Source organism: Thunnus thynnus, chromosome 13 (assembly GCF_963924715.1).
Source record: "Thunnus thynnus chromosome 13, fThuThy2.1, whole genome shotgun sequence".
Taxonomy (NCBI): Eukaryota; Metazoa; Chordata; class Actinopteri; order Scombriformes; family Scombridae; genus Thunnus; species Thunnus thynnus.
The window spans coordinates 18583596-18605265 of NC_089529.1; the positions used below are offsets into that span (position 1 = coordinate 18583596).

The 21670-nt window shown below is 38.4% G+C and overlaps 2 protein-coding genes across 4 annotated transcripts in view; both read left to right on the forward strand.

Annotated features, from left to right (window-relative positions):
* yipf5 (Yip1 domain family, member 5) overlaps window positions 1-21670 on the forward strand; it is a 145800-nt gene that overhangs the window by 92254 nt on the left and 31876 nt on the right. The window lies entirely within an intron of this gene.
* LOC137195833 (glucocorticoid receptor-like) overlaps window positions 1-21670 on the forward strand; it is a 76526-nt gene that overhangs the window by 42208 nt on the left and 12648 nt on the right. For 2 of the 3 annotated variants that reach the window (XM_067608475.1, XM_067608474.1), the window contains 5 exons: window positions 5529-5698; window positions 7474-7500; window positions 14726-14842; window positions 18502-18774; window positions 21343-21487. In XM_067608475.1, the coding sequence (XP_067464576.1) occupies window positions 5529-5698; window positions 7474-7500; window positions 14726-14842; window positions 18502-18774; window positions 21343-21487 (732 nt within the window). The remainder of the gene's footprint in view (window positions 1-5528; window positions 5699-7473; window positions 7501-14725; window positions 14843-18501; window positions 18775-21342; window positions 21488-21670) is intronic. The other variant, XM_067608477.1, reaches the window with a different exon arrangement.

The following is a 21670-nucleotide window of genomic DNA, read 5'->3' on the forward strand; positions in this document are numbered from 1 at the left end:
AAAAAACAAAAAAAAGATAATATTTTGCAGAAACTAACATGAATGTATAACAGCTTTTCAGAAAATTGTCCAGTACAGAACAAACAGGCTGAAAGCAGCAACCGTGCCTACAGCAGTCAGACTGTACAATACAGAACTGAATGGAACAAAAGATGAAGTCTTTGGGATCTGTTTTTGTTTGTTTATTTGGGTTTGTGTTGTACATTGTTGTTTTTATGGCATTTTAAAAGGTATGCATGATTGTAAGTGTATGGTTGTATTTGTAAATGTGTATGTATGAGTATAAATGTATGGGTGCATGTGTGTGTATGTAGATACATGTATAGTTTTATATTTTATGATGTAGGCCTATAGATATATTTCTATTTTTATTAATGTAAATTCTGCTTCTATTCAGTTTTTAGGCTGTGAGCATAAATGCAAATAAACTCAAAGATAAATATGCTTGAAATATACACTAAACAATCAACATTTTTTAATTTCTACCATTTCAGGCTTTCTCAGTGTTTGCTTGAATAAAAAGAAACCACAAATTATAGCTAGAATTTATAGACTGGCATCCGAACAACAGCTGCGTTTCTCATAAAAAATGTTGCAAGATGATGTAGCTAGAAATAGTTCCCAATTTAGAAGTTTATTTCAGCTGTAAGGCTTTTTAGTCAACAGTGATATAAAGTAATACATTAATAAAAGCAAGTTTAAAACCAGACTAATGCTTACATTAGTTTACCCAAATGTCTACCATAGTGTTTTTGACAAAATCACCCAGTTGCCATGTTTGTGTCCTACCTCAGCACTGTGAATGTTCTCCTATTCTACATCTCGTTGCTGAAAGAAACCACTTCTCTCTCCCACCGCCCATCTCATACTTTTTGCTCCCACACATTAGCCTAAAAAAGCTTTGATCCTAATGGAAAAACTATCCTCTCATCGGTTCCCACTGTAGTCACTGGTATATGATTCCCCAGTGATACAGCAGGTCAGCCCAGTTCAGACAGTCCCCCCTCCATATATGTAGTCACCACTTGCTGTTTGTTTGTTGTGGCCTGTCATTACTGCTGATCTTTTTTTTTCCACCGCCTCGTCATGTGATGTTATGTCATTAAGAGATTGTATAATACATTTATAAGTCGTATATCTGTTCTGATGTAAATTGATTTAACAGCTGACATGCTCATGTACAGTAATTAATTACAAATCAACATCCTGATTATTTCAAATCAGATTACACTTATCAACAATGGAATGAAATGTACAATGGAAGCACTGTTTGATTAAAGGCTGAGACAGTGGGCAGAGAAGTCAACATTGGTTTTTATTTGCACTACAGTACATTGTACACAGTGTAGAAATATGTTGTTTGTGTAGATGTACAGAAGATTGTGTTTTCCTAACAAAATCCTGCAGGCACATACAGTCTACTGCGGCATTATTTGGTTTAATTTATTGTTTTTGTTCTTGAGCTCTTGCTGCCAAGGCCTTCCACTATTTCTGCACAGCCTCTCAGTATTATCACATATTGTTAGCACGTGTTCACACACAGAAAGAGATGTTTTCTAGGTAGAAGTAAAATAGTGAGGGAAGTTACTGGCAGCATGCCTCAGAGCGTAAACATTGTACAGTCTGCTCAGATTTTTTGTAACATTTGCCTCTTTAAGACCTTTTGCGTGACTGGCACCACCAGCCTTGTAACGCAATATCATAAAACGCACTGTGCACACACGCTAAGAGCAGTGTGGGTGGAGAAAGAGCAGCAAAGGGCATTGAACTGCAACCTCCCTTTTTGTGTTTGTTCTCATCTTTTGCTCATGTCCCTCCTGAAAATATTGGTGATTTTGTCTGTTTGTGTGTGTGTGTGTGTGTGTGTGTGTGTGTGTGTGTGTGTGTATGGGTGGGTGTGTTTGTTGGATCATCCCGCTTCCGCTTCTCTTTTTTGCATACGTGTACCAGACTTTTTCGTGTGCAGTGTGCATTTGTTGGTGATGTGCTCTTGTTTATCAGTACATAAAAGTCCTTCTCCCATTTTGTGTGTGTGTGTGTGTGTGTGTGTGTGTGTGTGTGTGATTGAGTGAGTGCACATGTTTATTGCGCTCTGGTCCAGTGTGAGGGCGTTCCTAATGGGGCTTGAATCTGCGCTGCATGGCTCAGTGCCACACTTGTTTGCTGAGGGATGGGAGGAGCGTGTAAGTTAGAGCAGGAGTAAGGGGGTTTATAAATGTTTAATTCAAACACCACCCTGTGGTCATTTTATAATACCAGCATCTTAAGTCATGTTAGAATAGAATAGTGTGTTATGTTGTAACTCTCTAATACACATTAAACATAAAATACTATAGATAAAGTCTTGTGGTGCAGTTCTTATTAATCAAAACTATAATGATCTGAAAAAGATTCAATTGTTAAAGCAAATTCTGTATAAATGCTGACACTTGCTTCACGTGGTTGGCTGGTTGGTGGTTGTGTCATGTGATCTCCTGCTTCACTGGCAGTCTGTCCTTTCTTCCGGTGGCTGAGCAATCCCAAGAGAGCCATCACAGGTCAAGCACTGCCGATAATTAGTGTTCACAGCATCTTCACTCAAATCCAGCCATAGCTACCTTAAGTTGACAAGTAACAAGAGAGCCAGAAAGATGAGCACATAGCAGGACACCCTACTCCTCATAACTGAGGTTCAAAGAGGGCCGCTTCTATAAATACTCTACTACTGCTAGACTGACGGTCCAAAGTTAAGAGGGGTACATATTACAAAGCGTCTGCCAGGATTTGCGGAGCACCAGTGTTGCAGATAAAATCTGATCAGTGTGTGTACAGGTCATGAGCTGAATTATTTCATTTCAGTGTCACACAATAGGAAATCCTGTAATTATTATTGAAAGAACAATCTATCTTGCGGTGTGTAATCTGTGATGTTACATACAGTGTACCTTACAGCATGTACTGGATCAGTTGCACAACAATGGTAACATGGCAGTTGGGTGCATCTTTTTGTTTGTGTATACAGCAGCATTTTGGTGTTAAATTTAGGTCAGATTTTTGTTGAAGTTGATTACTGTACTTCTAGCAGAGACTAAAAACAACAGCAACAGTCACAAGTTGTGGTTTCAATAGGTTTTAGAATGAGCTGTGCACAGTCATTTAGGTGCTAGTCATAAAACTCTCTAGGTCTGAGATTGTTATGTATTTTATGTTTGAATAAACCTTTTGGCTTGATGCATTTTTTTTATAGTTAAGTTCACAAAGTTAATCCGTTTTTCATTGTATTTGGAACAGCTCCATCCTGTTCTTTGGTGCATGGCTTTTTTTTTTTTTCTTAAATGACTGAGTAACAACAAATGATAAAATCATTGATGTACGATTTTTGCAAAATGGAAGATATTTCTAGTTTCAGTTTGACTTTTGTACAGATCATGTCATCACTGCGAGGGTCATGCTCCCTGTTCCAGACTCTGGGGACAAGCTCTCTGCTCTCCCTTGCCCCACTGTTTATGCCATCTGCAAAACAGTGTGATCGTACATTTTCAGACCATTGCCAAAAGTTAAGCTGGCAATGTATTCTGAAACCCTCCACTGTTTTGAACCTTTCTGCATGTGTTGGTAATGATCTTGGCCAGTTCAGTGTTAAGCTATGGCTAAACTTCTTAGCTGGACACTTGCCAAGATCCACCACCTCCACTCCCCCTTTCGTCGCAGTCCAATTTACATAAGCAAGGGTCGTCTTTCCAATGACCATGAGGCACCAGCCACTGTGAATTTAGGTCATGCTTGTTTGGGGAGAGGGGTGGGGGGTGGCTCCTAACACTAACTAGTTTCAGTTATGTACTCTCTCCCTTCCTATCCTGCAAACTTGGAAGCCACGGTGAGAAAATAGGTTAAAGCAACCCTTGGTGCATTAGCAGAATGATAATATAGAATCAGTACCAGTGCTAAGATATCTACAGGCCTGAATGTAAAGTCATTATCAAGTTTTGCAAGCCAGCTGCATTACATAATGCCCATATACATTCCAACTGGTGTGTTACCAAAACAAACAAAAGATTTAAGCCCCACTAATGCTGTCAGATCCTGTCATGGATTACACAGCAGTGTCTGTCTAACATGAGTCTAGATTCTGTTTTGCCACAACACACCCCCTTAAACCTGACATACTCTCAGCGTACATGCTGGCTCTTTGCCTTCAGTGCATCTGACAAATAGATGTTGGTGCCTAGTTAGGTTTCACACTGCAGTTCAGGTATCTTAGTTACTTTAAGTCTAATTATAGACAGTCTGGGATAATGACAACTCTGTGTATGTGCGCGCAAGTTTCTCAAGGGGGTTAAACAAGGCTTTAATGTGCAGTCTAACACAATTGGAGGCTTGGAGTGAGATTTAGAGCTTAGTTACTGCACAGACGAGCTGCAGCCAGTAATAGGCTTCATTGGGTTTGGCTTATTTGCTTACACATTAAAGGCATCCTGTGGAGTTTCTTGCCTCTAGTAGTGCTATGGAGCAGTTTGTTTGTTTCGTGCACAAGGACACACATGCACACGGGTGACACGATACACAGGCACTGGTTTGATACAATAATCTTCTTGAGCCAAGAAAGGCAGCAGTGTGCCAGAAAAGTCAGGAAACTAAACGAAACTAGTAAACATGGATGTAAACAATACAGGATTTAAAGTACTTTGGCTTTGCAAATGTTTTACAAGGAAGGAGACGCTTTCAACACTTTTGTTAGACCTCGAGGATACACAAAGTGTGTTTAGGTGTGATTCACCTAACATTAATGTGTAAACATAACATTTTTTTTGTTTACAAGAAAACCTCACACAGCCTCGAAAAGTGAGTTTATCAAAATGACTAAACCATCAATTATGTCACATTTGAGTCAGGGAGCTTTTTCTGTTGTGTTTATCTCAGTTGCATTTTACATTAGTGGTATATTTAAATGTTTAATGTGTTATGTAAGTGTAAAATGCCTTAGTTTCAAAGGATTATATGACCCTGGAGGTTTACGTGGCAAGACAACCATGCAGTAAGTTATACTGAAATGAATGCTTCTTAAAGTCAGACTGAACATTTTAATTTTGCAACATTGTGCTGTATGACAGAAGAGATTGTTCAGTGAGTATGTTCTCTTTTCCCTGCAAGATGCATTTGACTTTGAGGATATGGAGAATATTTAGAAATGTACCTATTCACTCTTTTGTTTGATGTTTTTATATCGATGTAGTTCAATATACTTTCATTCTGTGAGCAATGCTGCCATTGTTCTGAGCATTTAGCCGCTGCCAAAGGAAAAGACATAATCAATCAGAGGAGCAGCAACACAATCACAATGTTTATCGGATTTCAGTTCAGGTTTTTGCCTTCGCCAACCGGATACGCTCATGTCTCCTAGCAACAGTACAACATACTGCTGAGACTGTCTGTACTCATAAAACGCCTCTCTTCTGTCTGCTTTGAATTTGTCACAAACGTCGTTTACGTGCAGAGCACCCTTATTTACATATTTCTCTCTTCTCTCTCTCTCTCTGTATGCATTCCAGCGCGTCACCCAGAACAGGAGAGACCAGCAGTTCTGTGGTGCCGGGCCAATCCAAGCCCGGCGGGCAGACACATAAGATATGTTTGGTGTGTTCAGACGAGGCCTCGGGATGCCACTACGGGGTTGTAACCTGCGGCAGCTGCAAGGTTTTCTTCAAGAGGGCCGTCGAAGGTTGGTCTCACACATCTGCCACATCTACTTCCTCTCCCACACTTAACCAATTTATGCACTCAGACGTGACACATTACTTGTAAACACTGGAGAGTGAGCTCAGATTTGGTTGATAGTATTTATATAAATCCTCACGAGTGAAAAGTTTTAGAACAAGTCTGTAAACAAACAGATGTGTTTTCATTTAAATCTTTTTTCCTTTTGATCAATTGATGTAATGTGGCTGCATTTAAACCAGGTTATAATCAGATATGCCTATTCATGTCCATGTATTCTATATTATGCAGCCACACCATTGTACATGTGCACCTAATAGCAATGGTTAGCATCCATTAACTTTGTACATTTTGTCCCAAAGACTGTCATTCATTTGACTTACATATTGTAAGATCAGCTCTTGAAGCTGTTGCACAACAGTGAAACATCGCCGCTCGTTTTTTCTTATGCAGCAGAAAATTCAATTATTTCTGAAAATTCAAGGTTAGAGTTGAATTGTAGGGGTTCTTGTTGAGCTTTAGAAGACACATGTCATGTATTTGCATTTTTGTGGGTTTGAATCTTAGTCCTGACCTTTTTGCATGTCACCACCTCTTCTTCTCTTGCCTTTCCTGTTTGTCCTGTATCAAAGCAGAAGTCATTTTGATTTACAACCAAAAAAAAGAAAAAGAAAAGTAAAATCAGAGGGAAAAGGCCTACTCCAGACATAAACTTTCATGATATTCCTCGTAATGTAATATTACCTCATAGAAGACTAGCATTATAATGAGCTTGTAAGACAACCACTTTTCTGCTTTGCTTCATACATTCGATATCTTCTAATACAATATTTAATTCTGGTCTTTGGCAAGCAGTTTGTGCGTCAGTACACTTGGCTTGAATCTAATTGCCTTGACACAATCTTGAGATGGGGAGGGGCAGGAATGCATCTCACAAACAGAAAGTAATTTGTGTTAAAGGCTTTCTGCCATGCATTCCATCTCCCTCTGCTCCTCTCTGCTTCTGTTTCTCAGTTTCCTGTCTTTCTCAAGCTGTCTCTGCTGATGTGTAATTTGTTTGAAAAGGCTTTCTGAGGAGTAGGTTAATCTTAATTGATTATTGCATACATTCATCCATCGACAAGGTGAACGATAAAGAAACCGCTCTCTGTTGATTATGGCACACAAAACTGGAATTAAATGCATAGAAATTACCCACGCTAATCTCATGTTTTCAAATAACACAGCTTTGTCCTTTTCTTTCATTCTTTTCCTCCTGCGTTCACAATCTCTATCTGTCACTTTCTGCTACATCTGTAACTAACTCTGCAGATGAAACAATACAGTTAGTAAACATGGATTGTTTGACTTCTGCTACAGTTCAGGACTAAAACATGGCTGGTGGTTAATAATGGAAAATCTGAATACGTTGTGTGGTCTCCTGCATGCAATAAAGCACTCGAGGTTACTGTTGCTTTACAAAATGTGTGTGTAAAATAGTGACACAGGTATTAAAACTGTAAAACTGTAAATACAAGCGCTTAATATAAGCTGAGACGATCTGCTACGGTTAATTGCTTGAGTTGTGTGATTGTAAACTGTTATCTAGCTTTTTATTATGTGGTGCTGGTGTAAATGCCAAGCGCTCAAACTGAAGTGTAAGTTTGATTTTTTTTTTTTTTTTTTCTTCAAATTTTTAAAAGAGCTGCCTCGAACTGAGAAAGTTATATCTGTTATTTTTGTTTTTCTCCCCCCTCCCTCCCCTCTCCATTCTCCGGTCGTTGTCTCTATGGTGTGAAGGATGGAGAGCACGACAAAACACAGATGGTAAATAAATGCACCTTTAATAATAATAATGATAATAATGACAATAATGATGATGATGATGATGATCATAATACTATCACTTCTGATTTGCCCATGTCCCTGTATTCCTTCAGCACTGAAATATGACCAATCTGCCTAGTCTCTTCTGCCAACTCTGTTAATGCATGCAAATGTTCTGATGTCATTCAAGTCAGCGTAAATTGCCTGTGAGTGATTTTGTGCTCTTCAGTTTCTGCTTGGAATGTTCCACCTCATCATCCTCACAGGTGATAGATCAAATAATTACAATCACACCATGTCTCTAAATAGGCCTATTCTTTTGTACTTGAGCCATATTAACCTCCTGAGATCTGATGTCAGAAATCACCTCTCCACTCCCCCCCTCCCCCCTTGCCCTTGGGCTGTTCATTTGTTTTATTTACTCTGTGTGTTTCACTGTTTTTTACTGATAACTGTATTGAGGCCATGTCCTGGTTTCTGTTTGAGCTGCGTTTAACACAGACAATCCATCATACTAAGCATCCTAAGGGTATTATGTTATATTTTACTGTATGTGTTATTGTAATTAGTAATGCCTTTAAAAATATTTGTAGGACTGATACTATATTTTGACTTCACATGATGATTGTAGCCTACAGTTACATAAGTTTACAATGTGTTCACACATAGAGTGAGACTCATAATATACATAAAAAAAAGTGCAGGCCATAGTTTCCAGGAAAAGTCAATGACTTCCGTTGCTGATGATTTTCAGAAAATGGAGTAACTAGAAAAAAATAACACACAAAATGGGTGAGTAGTGGCTGTTGATGTAGAATAATAAACCCTTGGGATTGTTGGAATAATAAAGGGTGTGTCTGAGAGAGATTTATGGATGATTTCTCAATGAAAGCCTCCAACAACCTTAAATAACAGATCTCTAAAATAAATAAATGAGAACACCCAAGACTAAGATAGAAAATATTAGGCTTTGCCAGCGAGTAAATATCATATCATCAATATCAAATATCATCACTTCCCCAGTTTCTGACTTTTTGAACTGCACACTCACAGTTAACTCTTAGCAGCACTATTTGTTTTGTTTATTTCTATGGTTAGACCTATTTGAAATTAAGAAATTAGTCTAAAATCATCTGCAAATTTGAAATTCTGTACTAATTAAGCATATTTGCAGTAAAACATACCTGTCCAAACCTCCCCTAAACAGACTTCTGCAATGCAGTGTTCAGTGCAGGTTTCCTCCATGTATTATTCTTGGCTTTAGTGCGTCACAGGCAGTAGCACAAATTAGTGCCTCTTGGATTTCAGACTTTTAGCCACTACAGCCTTTCACTCACCACAGCCTTTTAGTTTTGTGGTGCCTTTTAGGCTTAAAATACATTTCTGAAACTGCAATGCAATTATGTTTTTTGTAATTACTGCATGGCAGAAAAAATGAGATTGGGGAAAATGGTGCAGTCAGCGGACAAAGTGCTTTGATTGTTTGCAATGAAAGAACCTTATTTAAATGTATGTCCTTGAATAGAGTTTTTATATAAATGTGATCCCAAAGGAACAAGTAACATGAAAGATTTAAGTGCTTTTCTAAGAGATGTTATCAGATTGTAATCAAACTTTTTGGTTAATCATTAAGCAAAAATTCCAAACATTTGCTGGTTAGGGTCATAACTTCACACCTGAGCTGTAAAGTATATCTCCACAGTCCCCGCTGTCCCCACAAGACTGCGCCTTTGAACAGGCTTCATGCAAATAACCCTGTATAACATTAAATTGAACATGGTGCACACTATGATATTGAGTAGACAAGAGACAGTATGAACTTGTTTTGGATGGTTATTCTATAGTAAAATACTTCAGTTGCCCACTTTTCAGCCAGAAGATTTGGAGATCATGTTCTTTGTAGATAATATTTGTGAAGCGGAGATTTGGTTCTAAGTTTCTTAAGTTTTGGACAGTTTTGTTTTTTTTGTTGTCTGTTCCTCACACATTAAGGCAAACTGGTGAGTCACTTTTTTACTTTGTTTAGCAGCTTTTTTTTTTCAAATTCTGAATGTTAAAGCTGTGCTTTATAGGTGGGGAGAGGTTTAAACACTATTTGAATGATATTACTATAGTAAAATACTTTATGGAGAGGTTTTGGTTATGTAAGCAGCTGCTGGTGTTTTAGCATTTTGATTGTGGTTCAGTATTGGCAGAGGTTTAAAGATTTTGTCCGTGAGGGTGTGATGTTGGCCTGGTGCGAGCTGTACTTCATATTTAATGTGGATTCAGGGCTGGTACTGAACAATAGTGGATTGGCTCATATAGAGGTCCAACATTTGTTGCACAGTCTACGTCTTTCGACTAAAACAATAGAGCGTTCTGGCGGATAGGTGGCCACTCACAATTGGCTGTGGCGGGACTGGAACTGAGGGGGTCCTGCTTCACACATACAAGGACTTGCTATTTTTGTAATTGGCAGCCAGTCAGATTAAATAACCAGTAAATATTGCTGAATTAAAATACCCTTGTCAGGTTCAAACTCTGGAACTTCATGCTGTGAGGTGACAGTGCTAAACACTGGCCTACTAATCGACACTCATTAGTTGCAGCCCTGTGTGGTAATGTCAGCTACACACCCAGCCATAGGCCTCACAAACCAGTACCGATGGGAGCTGCCAGGCCCTTGTTAGCAGATCAGGGTAGGGATAAGGGAGAGAGGGTATCAGTGGGCTTCAGCTGGCACTTTTGACACCACAGATGGCTGTTTACGCCGCTGTTTGCAATGACTTCCTGTGATATCAGCGATGGCTGCAACTGGCAGCCCTCAGGCTGCTATCTTGTTGTCACACCACCTACCCTGCAGATTCATTTCCAGGCTATGTATAATATAATTATTTGTGAGTTCCAAAAGTGATTCATTCTGTGCTTTTGATAAAAGTCTGGAGAAAAATTGCCTTTGCCATTAATGTAGTTTGTAGTTATTATGAACTTCAGTGTTTCTTTCTTAACTCAATTATATTACATACAGGCACCTGTTCTGCTCTATCTTTATTACAGAATTTATTTTGCTTCAGCCACCATCAGATAGAGCGCTGCTGTTCTGAGCATCATTAAGCTGAGCTAATCATTTGCTTGATGTCCCAGATTCTGTGTTTACTGGTGCTCATAGTGCATGTATTTAGGCTGCTGTATTAGGCTCAGTATTCACTCGCTTGTTTTTTTTTTTTTTGTTGTTCTATGAAAACTTAGAGAGCATACACAAGGATGGCAAAATAATGTAAACCACTGCTAGGGTAAAGGAAATAATGATGAATTGACTCACTCTTAAAAAGGCAACTACACAGGCCAGTGTTAAAGAGATCTGACAGCCAGCACAATGCAATGTATGGACAGCCTGTCAAATATGAAAAGGGGTCGAAGGTCAAAGCTTAAACATAAACACATTTAAAGGTAAAGCTGTTTTGAAAATTGTACAAAACTGAACACTTAGCCTTAACAGGAATTACAAACCTGGAATTTATGGCAGTGTTTCATTTAGGAACAACTTGTCACGATGACATGTGCATAGAGAAACATACAGTAATTTGATTTAAGGAGCACAAAACCACATCCTATGATCAATGAAAAAACACAATTTGGTCTGTATGGGCCATCTTTCATTCTATTTCCAGCATTTTAATAGTTTTATATACACTCCTCACTTATAGCAGATTGAGATGATACATACACAGTGTCATTCTTGTTTGCTTGGCATTATTATAGCTACCTGTGCTCTACACTGCAGCAAGGCTTCATAATTTAGAAGCTGATTCACTCACTTGTTCACTTGTTCAGCATCTGAGACGTTAGATCATATTAATGCAAACATATTCCTATAGTGAAGATCCCTACCAAAACACATAACGGATAACTAAAATATTCTTTCCACTAAAACTAATGTTGACGTTACGTTCACATCCACAGCTGCTAATGTTACATTAGCTTAGCCTCCTATAAATCTCAGGGCGCATCCTTCCTGTTTTCTCGGTTTGACCCAGCTGACCCAGCTGTTGCAGCGTCTTGTCCAATTTTCAGTGAGATAGTAGATGAATTAAGTCCATAAATGTGTTACTTCTTTCCAAGAACCAGTAACATTACTGGCAGAAATAGCAGGTCAAGGCAGGTCAAGTAGGTGAAAAACGAAATCAGTTTCAGGGAATAGGGAAGTGGAGGATATTGTTTTAGCAGTTAGGAGCATAAAGGGAATAATTCTGCAGATTCATCCATCTTTCACATTGTTATTGAGTTACTTTCATTTAGTTTCATCATGGAAAAGAAATCAGCCAGTTAGCAGATATTTCTCCTCGTAGTTTTTGAACGGTTGTGAATCTAGAACGCATGGACAACCAATTTGTGCTTCATAGTAGCAAAGGATCACAAGACAGTTTTAAGGAACTTATTAGTAGACACATAGCTGAATTCAGTGTTTGTTGTGTCTGGTTTGATATCACTACAAGGAGGTTTAAGGTTTTACTTAATACAAAGGCAGTTCTTGTTCTTTTATTAGGGATATCATATCAATATACAGCACAATATTTCTGTTATTATAAGCCATGTGCCTTTAGGATGATATGATACAGGAAAACACATTACACACTGTGCAGTGTTCTTATACATTCAATTATATAATACCAGCAGTATTATTGAATGCCCTTTAGATCAAGAAGCAGCATCAAGCACATGATATTTCAAAGATCAGTAATAATGTTTATGGTCCCAAAGGGCATTCAGTCGGGGCATCGTAGCCACTGACGATTTCTGCAGACATACAGAAACGCCTCAATGTGTGTGTACAATGAATTGAAGGGTTGCTGGAGAGTGGCAGAGGCAGAGCAAGTGAAATATTTATTGTATTCTCCACTATGATGATCTCAGCATCAATTGAGAATATAGTGCCAAGTTTCCAGAACATCAAAAGCCTGCACATTACAGGGTTTCCATGCAGTTATTTATTGTATCTTCTACTTCTGCCACTCCTCAGAGAATAATAGCTGTGTAGATCTCCTCTATAATAAGTAATGCTATTATACAAGAAGTGACTAATGAGCAGGCCCTTCCACCTTACCTCTCCATATCTACAGTAATTGGTGATGGGGAGTACACTATAATTTAGTTATCCTGTCATCCAGAAGGGGCATATGCTCTTTAATAAGAAATGCTTTTGAACTCCACGTTTTTCAATAGAAGAGGAAAGGAAGCGCTCCGATATAGATGTGTTTTTCTGGCGCAGAGCTTGAGCTGAAAAAAGTTCAGGCTTTGGTGACGTACATCGTCACCATCACCTGTCTGTGACTAGAAGTCTGGAAAAACCAGTCAGCATTGCAAAAGTTTTTGGAAATACAATAGTTGGAAATAATATGTTAATACAGGCCATGACAAGAGTATACAGCTATCTGTAAGTCCTGTAGGTTGTTCAATGAAAGAGGCAATTTCCATTTAAATTTTCTGTGCAAGTAAAATCATGTTTGAATTACTTGAAAATCTCTCTGTGATACATTCCCTTACTGAATAAAAGGTTTTTTTTTGTTCACTTCTGCTGACTTCTTCTAACACTGACCTGTAACTGAAGGATGTGGAAAAGCCAATGAGTCCTTTTCACAGGCAGATACATATTAGTAAAGCGTCTTTCCAAATCACTGCCTACGGTCTCTTTACCACAGTGTTACATGATCTCAGCAGCAGATGTGAAGTTCGTTGGTAGGTTAGTGACTCATCCAGCACATCAGAAGTGATTCTAGTTATTCATGACATTTGGATTTTATAGAATGACTGTCATAATGAAACTTTAAATGATGACCATGGCATGCTTGGCATGATGTCATGGGACATCCCCTTATTAATTTTGTCTATTGGATTGATTATGTCTCAGTCTGAACTCAAAAGAATGTGTTGATGCAGAAAAGATAAGATTCATGTGACACTCCTCAGGCTCTCACACAAGTACTGTATGTGCTAAAAGCAAGACACTGTTGCACTGTGGCCCAGGATAATTCTACTGAACTGACATGGAAACATGATATAAAATAGATCTTCCAGGCTGGACCATAAAGTTTAAGGAGGGGGAGGGGGGGGGGCTTGCACAGTCACAGAGCCAGGTGTGTATAAATATCATTGAAATAATAATGATAATAATAATGCACACTATGATTTTAGGTGAAAAGAAGACTGGTGATATTTTATATTTTTCTTAAAGGTCAACAGATCCTATGAAAAGATCAAAACCAACAATTCATTGATTCAGCTAACAAGTATTGCCTGCGTAGCCAGAGCTACGTGCCATAGACCTTCATTGTTGTCTACAAACTATTAAAAACACACCAGTGAGCCACACCGTATAGTTTATTTTTATTATTAAACCCACATACACCCTGCTGCTGTAAATACTCACTAGTGTACCACATACGCAGCTGAAAAGACAATACAAATGCATTCTTTACAACATCTACTAAATCTGAGATTCTGGAAATATTTTAGCCTTTTTAAAAATATATATTTATATATTTGTGACCTGTTTTTTAAAAGATTTATGTCTTCAGTAAGAACCAATGGGACTGAGGGCCACAGACAGGGAAGTTGGAAAGTATTAAGAGACGGGCTAATGCATTTTTGGCTTTGGGCTTCGTCAGCTTTGTTTACAACAAAAATGGAGTATTGTCAGCCTTCCTCTTTAACATCTTAAACTATTAAAGTCATATTTGAGTCTTTCCTAAAAATTTTTGATAGAGTAGACACAGAATTTCTTCCCTGTGGTCAAAAATCTATTGCTGTCCAATTTTTCAAATTAAATGAATTTAATCACAGTTTAATCTCAGGTTTATTTTCCCGCATCCTAATCATGTACAGCATTCATACTCAGATAAAAGAGTAATTGCACAAGAAAGAGAGTGTTCAAGGTATGCTATCAAATGTGGATCATTTAGACTCTAGGATATGGGCCACATTAGGAATGTGGATCATGTCTGATTGTTTGCCTGAAAGAGCTCTGTACACAGTCAAGGATTGTGGTGTGTTCCAAGTACAGACTTGAGGAAGTGAAGCTGTCAACACCGGAGGGATACCACAGGCTTGTCAGGCTTACTGTAGAATCAACAGGTGGTTAGTGTGGTCATAATACATACTGCTCAGGCTAATCCATCTCAAACCTTCTTAGCTAGCTAATATGTCTCCCTCTTTCTCCCTCTTCTTCTTCCTCTCCTTTTTACAGGCCAGCACAACTACCTGTGTGCAGGGAGAAATGACTGCATCATTGATAAGATCCGCAGGAAGAACTGTCCAGCCTGCCGCTTCAGGAAATGTCTTCAAGCCGGGATGAACTTGGAAGGTAAATAGTGAATCAGGCCAGGCTACATTAAAGGCTCCGAGCATTTGGAAACAAATTTAGAGCAGTTAGAGCACCCTTAGCTTTCATACAGAGCAATATGGAGCCTCCACCCACACTCCCCTCCCTCCACCCACGTTGTTATACTATGGGTTGGAGGATAAGGAAGAAATTAATAGTCATAGTTCTCAACCACATGTTTTTGGATATTTAAACCAAGTTTTTGACTAATATCCAAACTCACACCTCCTACTATGAAGTGGCTCTTCCAGCTACTACAACCCACAACCTAACGGTCAGTGTAGTTTTATATGATGGGAAAGGATCAGTTAGTTGCCTAAAATCACATTTGAGTTTAGGATATATTTATATACGGTATATTTACCTTTTAATATATATATTAACTTTTTACATATACCAAGAGATAACAGTAAAAGGAAAAGTTTTAGGAAATATACTTATTCTTTCTCTTGCCGAGAGAAGATTGATACTACTCTCCTGGTCATAATGGTATCAGTCGTCTCATCTAAGCACAAAAGCGAATTAGCATTTTCCAGATGTCAAACTTTTCCACTAAGTAGTAGCTTGTCGAAACTGCAAATCATTGAGTATCATGTCATTGGCCCTGTGACACTACCACCCACTTTTTCTACTAAGACCTCTAGTATGTTTGGTTTCTACTCAATTCACGTTCACTCAAGTTTAATGGAAAATGGTTACATAAGCTCTAAGCCCATGTCACCACACCTCCTGCCTTAATGAGCTGAGAAAAATTCTCATAAGATATACAGTACCTGAGATAATGAAACATTGCCATGTTTAAAATCATGTAGTAAAGTTCAATAAATTGTACTTATTTGTAATATACTAAGTATACTTCCATAACCGCAGTGCTGATTACTTTAAGTACATTTTTGTTATTTGTGTTATTGCAACATTTCAAATATTGGGAAAATATCAGTCTATAACAGGGAGACATCAAAGCAGTAGTTTTCTTTTAGAAAGTAGAATACACTATTGCAGGACCATAGTACATGTCTTTATATCATATCACATTTATTTCACTTCCACAACATTCACTTTATATTCCCCATCTGTTCCCAGACATCTTAGCAGGTTGACATTTTTACAGCCTCAAATAAACATGGATGCTTACAATAGTCCTATTGGTCATAGAGTACATTCACATTACATACATCACTGAAACATACTGTGTCTCACATCTCCTTACTATAACTATATCCATACTATACTCCTCCTCACCATATTGTTGTCATTTATCGTCATCTAAAAAGGCCTCTCTGCCTTTCGTCTTAGCTTTTAACTTTATTCTGTTCCTATCTTTTACCTTGAATGTAATGATTCTGTGCCCATAGGAATAACTTTGGGGTATAATTATACTCTGAGTTCTATGACTTTTAACTTTTAATGAAAAGACAATGCTTTGTTTGTCAAGACAGTGACAGATAAAAACAGATCACTTGTGGGCTTTGAAAAATCCTTTTTGAATTTGTGGTGTTGATGGTTTGGAGGTCAATGGATTTGAGAAGAAAAAAATAAAACCTAAAAGTGAACTGAGAGTGAATATAACCTCTAGTTGTCATTATAATACTTTGCCTTGCCTCCCACAATGAGTCAAGTTCTGTGGAAAATCATGTCTTCTCAAGGCGTGCTTGAATGTGAGCTCAGATATTTCACAATGATGTACCAGCAATTAATAAATCAACAATTTCCTTAACAGAACCTCGAAAATTGCAGAAAAGTCTTGCATTTAATGTAGAAATTAGTCTTCTTGGACATTTTTGAACAAGAATTGGAAAGGCTACAGTGTGGATCAGCTGGTGTTAGTCACTCATCTGTGAACGTGTGTGCACCATTGTCTATGAACGTGTTGTTCTGAACATGTGTGCTGTTATGCAGGCCACACTCAAGGAAAGAGCACCACCTCCTCCTTCCACGCATTGATCAATACATGATGCACTGTCACGTCCAGAGCCTCAGATCAGATAATGAGACAGACGGGCAGAGAGTGGAGAAAAAAACAGCGTCTTGCAAGGAATAAATGTTTAGGACACAGTGCAACAGTTGAGCTTTGTCGAGGTTAAAGAAGAAGGACATGGAAAGAAACAGGTGAAGCACAATAACTACTGCTTAAGTACTCGGAACATAGTAGGTAAAAGGTCCTTGTGTTAATTTAGCTGATGCTCCTTTGGGGAATGACAGTCAGTCAGTGGTTTGTACAAATCAGTGTTAAGTGAGATTACATGTAAACCACACAGTGTTTATTAAGACAGAGGTGAAAGTTGTTTCACAGAATCAAGTCAATTTTATTTGTATAGCCCAATATCACAAATCACAAATTTGCCTCAGGGGTCTTTACAATCTGTACAGCAGTACACCGTCTTCTGTCATCTGACAATCGATTCAGGAATTAAGGAAAAATTAAGGAAAGACTCCCTAAAAAAAAAAAAAAAAAGACAGGATGACAAAATTTGAATGGATTTACAATATATATCAACAATGTGATCAAGAGGATGCCAAGCAACTTCCAGGTGCTGCCAAAACATAGACAAACAGATTGGTAGAGACAGAAAGACGGAGAGAATGATTTGATGGACGTCAGCGTATCAGCAGACATACCCCCACCAGAAAGGCTCTTAGTTGCCATAGAAACGCCAGGAGAGGAAATTAAAAAAGGTAGAGAGTAGGAAAAAACAGGTTTTTTCATGGTAACCTCTCAACCCCAGACATGTTTTGCACATTTTGTGGGAGAAAATGTTACACTTGCTCAGTATGTCATTGCTGTTTGTTGCACTTAATAGAGACTGCAAAAAAAAAAAACATAATGTTGAAAAAATCTGAGAAATGGCTTAATACCTGCCGTAAACCAGCATGTTGCATTCTCCTGACCTTTCACGGCTTTGTTAGAACTCACAGGGAGAAAACTGAGTGCAGAATGCTTGAGATTTGTAATATCTAGATCATGACAGTGTTGTTATTGTTGCCTCTCCTGTTGTTTATTTTTAATGAATCAATTCAACTATTTATTAATTAACTCAGTAGTTTCAGTCACTGGTGTGCTCCTTTTGATTTTACATCCATGTTTTAAGGTTTTAGACTTCTTTTTTCTGGCATTATAAAGACCAAATGATCAGTTAGTTGAGAAAAGATCACATTAATCTACATTTTGATTAATTGTTACTGTAGTTAGGGTTAGGGTTGATCTTAATTACCTTCTGGTAGCCTGCTAGGTTGAACATCTGTGGCAGTTTCTCCTTGTTCTGTAGGCAGTCTGTACATTTGTGCCTTTTTAGACTGTTGATTTACATACAGTACATGTCTCTCTGTAGGAAGCACATGACTCTATCAAATTGATTCTGGCTCCGATCCTAATCCTAGTGTATCAAAGTGTAATCTATTAATCTGTAACAAACTGTTAGTTATTTTACTGTATGGTCTCTCTTGTTCGGACACTGTTGGCTGTCTGTAAAATCAAAAATCATATCAAAGGATATCTCCTTTGATATGATTTTTCTTTTTTGAGAACAGGAGCAAAATGCCTAAAAAGTGAAACAACAACCACCACTGCTCACTGGTTCCCTTCTGTTTTGTGTCATCTTCCCTCTCTTTCTACTCTCTGCCCCACCACCATACCCCCTCAGCACGGAAAAACAAGAAGCTAATCAAGATGAAAGTGCAGCGGCCCCCTGGATCATCAGAGCCCATCAACAACATGCCCGTGCCAGTCATCCCCAGGTGCATGCCCCAACTCGTGCCCACCATGCTGTCTGTGCTCAAGGCCATCGAGCCGGAGATCATCTACTCAGGCTATGACAGCACACTGCCTGACACGTCCTCGCGGCTCATGACCACTCTCAACAGGCTGGGCGGACAGCAGGTCATCTCTGCAGTCAAGTGGGCCAAGTCTCTGCCAGGTAAAGAAAGCCTCTTAACATGTGCTGCCTTTGGTTTGGTCTAGATGCATACTGCTGTCCAAGCAGTGTGTCAGTGGTGTTATTTCCAGCTTGTAACTGAGACCAATGTGTAGTGAAGTAGGCCAAGTCACTGATGGAAAACAAAAACACCCGCTTTCAGTCATGTGTTACTTTTAATACATGCAGCTGGTCAACCAAGTTACATCACTTTCCTTGTTTGTGCACTGAAACATTTGCAGTTTGACTAGACATAATAGCAAACCTTGCACTTTTTCCCTCCAGTTAACTGAGCATCTGCTTGTCAGCATTGCTAGCATTCCTCTGTAAAAGTAAAGAACATGTGTAGCCGCAAGTTAACTTGCAAAATACTGTAAAATATGTGACGTTTCCAGTGAAGAAACAGAATTTACCATATTTCAAAATGTCAGTGTTCCTTCCGGTGGTGAAAACAGGTGTTAAGACATTACTCTAGTCAGATGAATGACTTTGATTGGGGATTTAGATTGCGGCTTCTAGCTGATCAAGAGGAATTATACAGTTAATGAGAAGCAAAGATGGAGCCATTGTGTCGCTGAGCCGATTGAATCATGGTTAGGCTGGTAGCCACTTAGCTATCTTAATTGGTGCAGAGGTGGCCATTGTTAAAGTCATCCATGTCTTCTAACTTAAGACTGTACAAAAACACATAAAACATTTGATTCCCCCCCCCCCCCAAAATGACTTCTCTTGGCAGTGGAGCCAGAGAACAACAGATGTTCAGCAGGCATGCAGTAAAGAGTGCAACCTCTGTATTGGCTGAATCTGTAATTACAGACTGAAGAGGAGAGTAATGGTGACTTATAAATGAACAATTCACTTTAGACACCCAGCCTCTCCAAAGTACTTTAATTTTGATCAGGTCATGACCAAGGTTAATGTATTTTTCAATGTGCATAACAATGATGTTCCCTCAACCCGCTGAAAATCATTATCTCTGTAAAGCAACTGTTCCTACATCAAGCGGAAATTTCTCTTTTTTTTCATCTAGGAGCAATTCAAATTACTGTGTTTATTGTCAGTGACATCTTGACTCATTTTAATGTAATTGCATTACAAATAAAGGATTATTGTTTCTGTTCTGGATCACATTATAACATGTGTGAGTATTAAAAAATTTGACTTTTTGAGGAGAAGGTGTTAAAAGGGGGGGAAGTCAACATAATCTCTGCAGTTTTATGGCAATAGTATTAGACTGAATGTGAACTCCTATGAGGGCCTTCATTCTACCAAATGGAAATGTGCTAATGTATTAAAATCTACTTAAATGCAATCATTTGTGTCTTAAAAATACATGGTATTTGTGCTTTACTGAAAATACTGCATTAACAGAATGATTTCAAACATAAAAAGTACATTACATGCAGGTTTTTCTGTCCCTGGTATTATTCATGACATGCTAATGCCATCAGTACCTCAGAGGTGCAAATAGAAATACATGTACATGCAAAAGGACAACTGGAATAGGTGATCCTTCCATGTTTTTAGAAAGCTTAGGATTCATTCATAAATGGATAGACTTGTATTTTACTGTTGTCCCAAATAACTTAAAATTCATGTTGTAAACATCAAGAAAAAAAAAGATTATTGCTTGGTTTGACAGCAACCTTGTTTCCATTCCACAAAAACAAAAATGGAAACACAAAGAGTTGGAATTTTAACCCCCCGTGCTAGTTTTCTAATCATGAGAAAGAAGGCACATGACTTGGTAATAGCTCCAAGTATTTGCTTGGAGATTTTCTCCTCTCACTCTTAAGTGTTGCTGTTGGTCACAGCCAAGATTTAAGATCAGATTTCTCAGAGAAAACCTCCCAACATAACATTTTTACTGTGAATTCTTTGTGTGTGACAGTGTGAAGAGGGACAAATCTGGCTCCAGTCTTGTTGTGTGTGTATTGTCTGCAGCTGGCAGCCTGCCAAGGTGATAGTGAGGAAAAGGCTCTTAGTAGGAGAAGCTCTTACATAACACAGCTGTGGTTTAAAACAAATACATCGGGAAAAGACTTTCCATGTGTATATCTACTTTTATGGTTTTGACAGTGTGAAAACGACTGAACTGCAATTTGAATCCAATTTGAACATCAACTTAACTAGATCGTCCAATTTTGGCTGGCTTTGTGATTGTGTTTTAATGATCTCTCAGCAATGATGTTTTCTTTTGTTTAATGTTTCTGTATCTCTTTGTAATCAAGATATTAAGATATGCTGTACTTTTTAAAAATACATACAAAACAGGTACATCGTATTACATGCTGCAACATATTGCTATTATATTTTCTAAGCTGAAAAAACACTTAAATCTTGTACTGTTGTTAAAAATATGCATCAAAGTGATTGTATGATAATTATTATGTTGACAAACAATCTTTAAAAAAACATCCACCTAAATTCTTAAATGTAATAATCCCTTTTTTTGGTGCCATATCAATAGCTGTTCATTAAATTTGTGTGATTACTGTATGACTGTGTGTTTTTCCCTGGTTTGTTTCTGTTTGTGTATTCTTTATAACTCACTTTATTTGACCTTCCTAGGCTTCCGTAACCTGCACCTGGATGACCAGATGACATTACTGCAGTGCTCCTGGCTCTTCCTCATGTCCTTCAGTCTGGGTTGGAGGTCGTATGAGCAGTGTAACGGTACCATGCTCTGCTTCGCCCCTGATCTCGTCATTAACAAGTGGGTATTACGGGCAGCTGTTGCATATTTACATTATACTGTTCTTTCTTCAGCCAGTTTTGCTTTGCCTTTGCTCATTTCAGGGTGTCAGTCTCAATTCATCACTTAGCTTACACTCTCGCCCAGCTGTCTGTTCATGACTCAGCTTGGCTTGAATTGAAGTCAGGCTGAAGGCAGGCTAAA